The sequence below is a fragment of the Lepus europaeus genome, chromosome 20 (assembly GCF_033115175.1).
Source record: "Lepus europaeus isolate LE1 chromosome 20, mLepTim1.pri, whole genome shotgun sequence".
Classification (NCBI taxonomy): Eukaryota; Metazoa; Chordata; class Mammalia; order Lagomorpha; family Leporidae; genus Lepus; species Lepus europaeus.
This window is the reverse complement of record NC_084846.1, coordinates 63,493,377-63,502,414: the sequence shown is the minus strand read 5'-3', so window position 1 is coordinate 63,502,414 and position 9,038 is coordinate 63,493,377. Positions and strand designations below refer to the sequence as shown.

At 43.7% G+C, this 9,038-nt stretch overlaps 1 protein-coding gene across 1 annotated transcript; it reads left to right on the top strand.

Moving 5' to 3' along the window:
• Positions 1-254: 254 nt before the first annotated feature.
• PURB (purine rich element binding protein B) lies at positions 255-8,338 on the top strand. Its single transcript, XM_062178090.1, has one exon. It carries the CDS (start codon positions 255-257, stop codon positions 1,197-1,199), a length of 945 nt encoding a protein of 314 aa, XP_062034074.1. The 3' UTR covers positions 1,200-8,338.
• Positions 8,339-9,038: the final 700 nt, after the last annotated feature.

The window sequence follows — 9,038 nt, the reverse complement described above, 5'->3', positions numbered from 1 at the left end:
GCCAGGCCGCGGCGGGCGGGGCGGAGTGACGTCACGGGAAGCCGCGCGCCGGAAGCGGGCCGGACGGCGCGGAAGCCGCGGGGGCGGGGCGCGGAGGCGATGGGGGGCGGCGGCGGCGGCGGCGGCGGCCGGCGATGAGCGGTGGGATCGCGTGAGGAGCCGGCGGGCGAGGCCGGCGGGGGGGCCCGGACGCGAGCCGCAGGGCGGAGGCGGGGGCGGCGGCGCGAGCGCGGCGGCGAGGCGGCGGCGAGAAGATGGCGGACGGCGACAGCGGCAGCGAGCGCGGCGGCGGCGGCGGCGGCGGGCCCGGCGGCTTCCAGCCCGCGGCCCGCGGTGGCGGTGAGCAGGAGACGCAGGAGCTGGCCTCGAAGCGGCTGGACATCCAGAACAAGCGCTTCTACCTGGACGTGAAGCAGAACGCCAAGGGCCGCTTCCTCAAGATCGCCGAGGTGGGCGCGGGCGGCTCCAAGAGCCGCCTCACGCTGTCCATGGCGGTGGCCGCCGAGTTCCGCGACTCGCTGGGCGACTTCATCGAGCACTACGCGCAGCTGGGCCCCAGCAGCCCCGAGCAGCTGGCGGCGGGCGCCGAGGACGGCGGCGGGCCGCGGCGCGCGCTCAAGAGCGAGTTCCTGGTGCGCGAGAACCGCAAGTACTACCTGGACCTCAAGGAGAACCAGCGCGGCCGCTTCCTGCGCATCCGCCAGACCGTCAACCGCGGCGGCGGCGGCTTCGGCGCGGGCCCGGCGCCCGGCGGCCTGCAGAGCGGCCAGACCATCGCGCTGCCCGCGCAGGGCCTCATCGAGTTCCGCGACGCGCTGGCCAAGCTCATCGACGACTACGGCGGCGAGGACGACGAGCTGGCCGGCGGCCCGGGGGGCGGCGCCGGGGGCCCCGGGGGCGGCCTGTACGGGGAGCTCCCCGAGGGCACCTCCATCACGGTGGACTCGAAGCGCTTCTTCTTCGACGTGGGCTGCAACAAGTACGGGGTGTTCCTGCGCGTGAGCGAGGTGAAGCCGTCCTACCGCAACGCCATCACCGTGCCCTTCAAGGCCTGGGGCAAGTTCGGAGGCGCCTTCTGCCGGTACGCGGATGAGATGAAGGAGATCCAGGAGCGGCAGAGGGATAAGCTTTATGAGCGCCGTGCCGGGGGCAGCGGAGGCGGCGACGAGTCCGAAGGCGAGGAGGTGGACGAGGATTGAAACCGGCAGCTTCCCCTGCGGGCCTCCCCCACCCCCCCTCCGACCCGCCGGCTACAGAGTTCCCGTTCCTGCTCATCCCCGGTGGGCCAGAGGCGAGGGGGAGCGAGGGAGGCCCCGCAGGGAGAAAACAAAAGAAAAACAAATAATCTAGGGAAGAGAAATAACCATGAGAGAACAGCCACGGACACTTAGAGAAAAGCAGTGAGTTCCAAGGAACGGACAGCAACCTGCAAAGACAGAACAGGTCGTCTCCTCGAGCCTCTGGGCCAAAGCCGCATCTCAGCCGCCCAGGCCCGCCCGTTGGTAACGGTTGAATTTGTGTTGTTCCTGGGTGATCTGGTCCAAAGATCTCTCCAGGGCGCATTACCGCAGTATCCACCCCTTCACCCCCATTGCAATCAGCATTTTGGACCGAGATCTTCACGGAATTCTTAGAAGAGAGAGGCCTTTGCAGTTCCCCAGTTCTGAGGGTACTGGTTTATGAAAAGGAATGCAACTTTAAATGTAATCATGGACAGGGCAGAATAAAATTTCAAGAAGCCATCGGAGAATGCAGAAACAAATTTAAAAAAATGGTTTTGCATGGAACCTGGACCAAGGCCCATGTCTTTTCTTTGCAGAATTGTTTTCCGGGATGCAGATGAAATCAGATATCAATGCTTGAACCAGAATCCATTACTAAAATAGTTTAAAAGTTGGCAAAAGGGGTTTTTGTTTTTTTGTTTTTTGTTTTGGAAGTTAAAAGCATTGGGGATTGCTGAGGTAGGCACAAGAAATCAGGCATAAAGCACAAGGCAAACTGTTTGAGTGGATTAGTTGCTGCTCACTAAAGTTCTTCCCTTGATCTCTAATTGTGGAGGTCATTATCAAGGAATGGCTTGAGTATGAATTAGAGCCAGATCTCTATCTCCATCGTGTGAGCCAGTGATTTATGGCAAATTTGGCTGTTTCAGCCACGGGTTGGCTGAATTTTAAACCGTGAAACTTGAAGATGACCTACTAAAGGAACAGTGTGGCTACAAGCCTGAGCTTTAATGGATTCTACATCCTCGTGGGAAAGTTGGAAATAATCGAAACTGAAGTCTTAATTTACCTTCAGTTTAATCTGTGGATTTGTTCACATACTAAAAATCCTCAGGTTCAGAATTCCAGCATCATTTATTCTTTTAAAATAAATTTTTAAGAACTTGTTCCATTGTATCAGTACCTCACAATCAAAGTTGGCAAATGATGGATGAGTGATTCAAGCGTAGCACCCGGTGGAAGCTGAAATAATGGAACTGAAGTGAACGTGAATATGCTGACTATATCCTGGAAGATTTTTATACCATCTTGAAATTTCAACAAGCTGGCTTTTGCCAGTTTATCCAGCTGTCTTTTCAAGAATAAAAGTTGGGGTTTTCAAGGATCGCCTCTTCTATATTTTAAATGGATTTTCAGTAGAAATGATTTTTACTAATCAAGTTAATCCCACCTCCATCAAAAGGTATTCCTAGAAATGTCATAGACCTAGGTAACTTTGAATTGAATGGGAGCTAATGTTCTTTCCAAAGTTTTCAGGTATTCTTTGTGTGACACCTTCTCAACAGGAGGCAAGTAACCCCACCTCCACGATCTTAGTATTTTTTTTAACTGCATGCCTGCCCTTTATTTGAGCTGCCTTTTTAATTTATTGCATATCCTTTTTATTATCTTATTTTGGTATTATTCAATCTATACAATCTTTTTGTATTTATTGGGAAATAAGTAATATACAAAAAGGTCATTTTCATGTATTTGTGGCTCAGAGGGAGGGAAATCATTGTGTATATATAATTAGGCTTTTTTTTAAAAAATGGACTATGATTCCAAATATTGCTGATCATAGATTTTAAACAAAAAAGTGAAACAGCCACAAACATTGGTGCCCTTTTCAGACTATTTCTCTACTCATCATCCACAGTAGAATTTTTAAACGGATTTTTTTAAAGCATTTCTTTTAAATTTTTCTCCGTTGCAAAGAATGTTTCCTAAATTGTATGGGAGCAATAGTATTTTTGATGTTTTAATGACATCCGTATACTTGTACTGTATTTTGTACTACAAGGCAGCTGTTTTCAATAATGTCCTGCTGTATTTACCTATGTGTTTTGAGTGTTTATTTCTTTGCTGCGGAGAACAAATTCCTAAATAGTTTTAGTAAAAGAGCTGAGAAGCTAGCATTAGATTTGCAGAAACTGTTAAGTTTCAGACTCTAAGGCAGCAATGAAAATTAAGGTTGCAGCTATTAGTTGACTGCTGTAACTTTTTCGTTTTCAAACCATGTACAATTTCTGTATAGACCAACTTGTTTTCTTGCTTCAGTGGTGGTTCTGTTGCTCAGCTGCAGTGAGCCAGTTCAATTTTGCAAAGGTGCAGTACCTCTCCTTTTCAAGGGGTTGGTTTATTTTTTCTTTTCGTTTGGCTGAATTGCAGTAACTAGCCTTGCCTTTCTATTCTGTAGAAATGACAGGGTCTTCACAATCCTTCACCAGTGGCTACTAAGCTATAATTAGCTGAATAGAAAGAATGTGGAAGTGGTCTGAGGCATATAGAGTATATGCCAAGAACACTACCATATATGGAGTCAGCTTTGGTTACCAGAGAAATTTTCTTAGTCATTAGACCATATAACAGTAAGATATCATATGTAAGTCTTTAGATATCAATTTGAGAATCCTCCAAAAAAAGGAGCAAAGAATGCATAAGCTATGTGTTGGCAAAAGTAATTTATATTAAAATTTTGACCTGCCTATGTAAGATTAAGTGGTAAATGTCATAGTGGTGGGTTTTTAAGTCTTAACCAATCTCTTAAGGTTTGTTTCTCCTGCAGGGGGTGGTTCATGGCCTCTCTTCCCACTGCAGGAAGGTTGCAGAGGGATGTGGATTGATTGTAGCATTTCACTGATCTTCATTCCAGTCACTAGGGACAATAGAAATCTGCAAAGTGCAGAGAGTCGTTCGTAAATATTAGCCTGTTAAAGGAAATAGCCTTTGTTAATCCCAGCCAAATAACAGCATCGTCCAGACTGGGAAAAAACCAATTTCTTGTTTTGTTTTTCAGCTGTTCCTGTGAACTATTTAGAGGTTGTGTTTTTAAGTTTGGCAAACATGCCAGCTAATCAGAATAGTCCTATTCTTGAGAGGTAGGGAACTAAAATTCCTTTCCAAATAATTGGTAGGGGTTTGTTTTTGAAACTACCATAGTTCAGAGATGAAATACCAAATTTTAGGAATAGAATCAAAAGAGCAAAAATCTTGGAAGAGATTCTACTCGTTGCTGGTTTCTATTGTCCCTACCCATCATATCAGCAAGTGGAATGGCAGTTCTAGTCAGCAAATTGCTCAGTGCATATGCTGCACAAAACAGTATAAATCTGTATGGCACCAAAAATCAAAGTGAAAACCAAACCAAAAACCCAAACACCCTATGGAACTGTTGGAGGCATGTAGGTGGTTTAAATGACGGTGGCTGTGATGCACACATAGCTGCTTGTCACATCACTTTCCATAATTATTTACTGCAAAATGATTGAGGGGCTTTGGGTGCAGGCAGCCATTAACCTCCTGTTTCCTTTGTTAACTCTGGATCACTTTGCAGTAAATTGCAGGTCTTTTAAAGAGATTCAAGCTTCGGTTTTCTCAAAACAAAACAATTATCCTGTCTTATCTGAAAATGCAGGGTTGTGGGCAAAAGAGGCTGGTTATGATAATGCCCTCATATTGAGTGGTCTGTAAGCGGCTACACACTTCAGGCACTATAGTTGCTGAGGATGCTTTGTTAAATGTGACCTTGACTGGCTTTACAGGGGTGTAGAATGTAACCCACACAAGGTGACTAATTGCATCTACCGTGCTTATTCAGGTGGATGAAATTAAGGAGAAGCTGGAGTGTGTAAGCCATGCACATAAGTATTCTTCACTGTAAATTTTGTTTTCATTTTTAACCCAATTATGGTACTTTGTCCGATGCACAACTGATCTCTCAGTAGATATTCGTTTGAAAATAGTGTGGCCTTGATCAGTGCGAAGGGGAAGGAGAGAAGTGACTTTTTTGCTTATGTGAAAATGACTAGTTTACTGAGAGTTGTTGCTTTGCAGCACTCTTAGTGTAATGTTTGTGATCAGTCTCCTTTTTGATTGGGGAAAGTTCATGTTCTTAACCCTGAAGTTAAACCAATTGAGTTGTCTTCTATTTTTAGGAAGTGTCAGAATTGCTCTGATGAATAACAAAGTTGACTGCTTTGATGTCCAATCTCAGGTTTTAGAATAGTGGCATAAAGTCCCGCTATTATTAATTCTTAAAAACAATTTTAATTTAGTACACCCTAAGAGTCACATGCATAAGGCCTGTTCAGAGAGCAGAGCCTCCATCTTTTTGCTCCTTTTCCACTTTGTACTTCACTTGAAAAAGTGTCAAGTGATTTTACATTGTATATTTCCATTTTAACCCTGACATATTTCTCAAAGATTAAAGCACTTTTTGATCATGAAATACATGGAATCTTTGTGTAATGTGGATCATGGTTTCTCAGGCTCCCCTAGATAATCTGCTTATGAATATTGTTCTAACTCTCTATAAGAAGAGTAGAAATCTTTGCTAATGTTAGAAAGTTTGTATTATTGATCCAGAATGCATTTTGCTAGTTTCCAATGGATGGGAGAGTAAACAATGCTGCACTCACAATTTAATAAGTTACTTTCCCTTGAGCCTTAAGGTAACTCTTTCTTTTCTGTCAACAACAGCACTGAAGTTATAGTAAGTGAATGAGATTATCAGTTTTCAGGGTTGGTTTTAGAGTACTGTAAATCAATTAGCTGTCTTCCTAAAGAGTTACAACTCCCATTCGATATACTGAATAAGGGGCGTGTGGGTGGGACTGGGGAGGGGGGAGATAGTTTGTAGAAAAGAAAAAAGAAAAAAAGAATTACATTTACTTTTAAGAAAATAGACAAAAAAGAAAAGTTCATGTCATATACCCTGTTTGGAATTCCAGATGTAAGGTAGAAATGGTAAGTTACAACCTCATCTCCTGTTTCTAACTTAGACAGTCATCAGTTTTCAGTCAGATGGTAGCCCAAAAATCTTTGAGATGACTATGGGTTGGGATGGTGAGTTCTGTGGATATATCTGACTTTTCTATTTAAAATCACCTTTCCCAGTCTTCAGTTGAAAATCAAGTTTCGTTCCTGATGGATTTAACAGAACAAATGTAGCCCCATTGCCAGTACTAAAAATTGAGTTTAGAAAACGAAAAAAAAAAAAAAATTACATCATTAATACTTATTACCCTACTGATTGATTGCCAGTTGATATCTGTACCTGAATCCAAGTAAGGCCTTTCTGAATGAATTTATGAATTATTTTGCATTTCCTTTCAAAGTAGGAACTATGCCATCAATACATTTTTATTTTAATATGAAAGTATAACTCCTGCCTCTTGAATTAAACATTCCAATTGGGATAGGTAGAGCTATATTAAAACAACAGTCGATATAGTAGTAGTAGTTTCAGAACTCAGTAGGACTTCTGATAAAGGGGAGCAGAACTTGAATAGAAGCTGAAGCTTTTCTTCAACAAGTTCAAGGAAATTGATTTAGACCACCTCTTATTTCTTAAAGGCAAAATATTGCGCCCCCAGCCATAACCTGTGTTACAGGTTGGGCTGGTTAGAAAAATCTTTGGAAATAGATGGCAAGTGGTTTGTTTCTTCCTCTTCTAAATTCCTTTTTCAAAGACAGAGAAGTAGAGAGAGTCCCTAGACAGATGAATGGATTATATCACTAAACAAATTTGTATTGTAAGAATTCAGAAGTTGTATTTTAAACCATTAAGATATTAGCCATAAACTCTTCTCCAGCCTGTGTGTCTTCCCCACACAAAAGCTCTTTGGATTCTTAAAGTTGATAAATTGGGCAAAAACTCTGGAAACTGACTTTAAATCAGTATGGACATACTTATAAAGAGTCTATGGTTTGCCATATTTTGGTAGCAGACAAGTATATTTTTCAGTAACATCAATATTTGAATAGCAACCAAGCTTATCATCAAATTGGGGCTTCTTTTTTCTGAAGTTCTAGAACAGTGTCTTAGTAGAGATTTCTTTTTCCTTTTGGACCTTCATGCAGGTGTTTGTCCAAGGTCATTTATTAAAGATCCATCTGTCTGCTATTACGTATCCAGATAACACACCTTTTGTTCTCTTGGAATCTTCACTGCCAGTTATATGAACCAGTGGCTTCCTTCAACTAGGTTCTTCACTCCAAAGCAGGGACTGATGTCCTGCCAGTAGAGAATCTACAGAAGTAATTTGAATTAAAACCAAATCTTGATAGCAGGAGACAGCTTCCTGTTCTAGATGTACAATTAGAGTTTAGGTTGGAAAGTACTTTAAAAGGGTTTTTTTGGGGATGTCTTCAATCTCTCTGTAAATACCCACATGCTTATGCATTGTAAACTAAGTGTGTATTCCTATGTATGAATTTGTAGAACTGATTTCTGCTTCAAGAGAAGCTGCACCTTTAATTTTATAAGATCCCCTTCACCTGTAACCCTATAAATGTCTGTAAATAAAACACTAAAATTTGTAGTGATAGGATCAATTCGGGAATATCTGCTGAGAGACCAAAAAGTTCATTTTCTTAAGTACCTTGGTTAAAGAGTAAAGATTATTCCTCTTGCTTATTTTTTAAAAGAAGAATGCACTTTAACAAGCATAGAGCTGCATGGGCAATTCAAACAAATCCGTGAAGTGCAGTACCCATTCAGAAATCAAACTTCCTGAAAACCGTTCAAAAGCAGAGTCCAGACGGGCTGTTGATCTCACTGCCTGTAGGTTGAAGCTCAGATTCTGATCAATTTTGAGACGAGCAGGGCTGCTTCAAAAGAGCAATGTGAATACAGCCAGAAGCTTCAGACAGGTCTGTAAAATGGCGGGTCCCGTATTTACCACTAACTAGCAAAACTGACAGAAAAACTCATAGAGAAAAAAAGTTTAAGAATCCTTCCTGCTGGTGTGCACTCCTTACAGTAGCAGACTTTTGCAAATGGAGTTTTACAGTCTATATTTAAAAATTGTATGTTTGTAACAAATAAAGTATGCGGAAAAGTGGATGACAAATCTGTGCTGCTGTCTCTTTTTTTTAAAGGATTATGTGATGATGGGGGAGGGAGTTAGGGGAATTAGATCTGAACCATAGCCAGTACTGGAACTTTCAAATTCCCATCTCTGAAGTGCATCAGAATTATAAATTATGCTTTGACCTTTAACCTGGACAACCAGCTCACCTCCCTTCATTTCTTGGTTATTTACAGTAGCTTAAAAGAAATTCCTGTATCAGGCATTCCCTCATAACTTACCAACATTGTAGCTGCCTAAGGGGTGAATTATGCCAGCCCTCTCCTCATGCTAAAGAAAAAGTAAAATTATTAGGCTCCTAGTTCCTGGCCAGAGGTTCCCAGCTATGTGGTCTCAGGAGCCCTTTTACCTTCAAGACTTAATACCTGGGCCGGCACCTTGGCTCAACAGGCTAATCCTCTGCCTTGCGGCGCTGGCACACCAGGTTTTAGTCCCGGTTGGGGTGCTGGATTCTGTCCCAGTTGCCCCTCTTCCAGGCCAACTCTCTGCTATGGCCCGGGAAGGCAGTGGAGGATGGCCCAAGTGCTTGGGCCCTGCACCCCATGGGAGACCAGGATAAGCACCTGGCTCCTGCCTTCGGATCAGCACAGTGTGCCGGCCGCGGCGGCCATTGGAGGGTGAACCAATGGAAAAGGAAGACCTTTCTCTCTGTCTCTCACTGTCCACTCTGCCTGTCACGGGG

Coding starts and splice junctions, on each gene's coding strand:
- PURB (XM_062178090.1), top strand. CDS start 255: ATGGCGGACGGCGACAGCGGCAGCGAGCGCGGCGGCGGCGGCGGCGGC.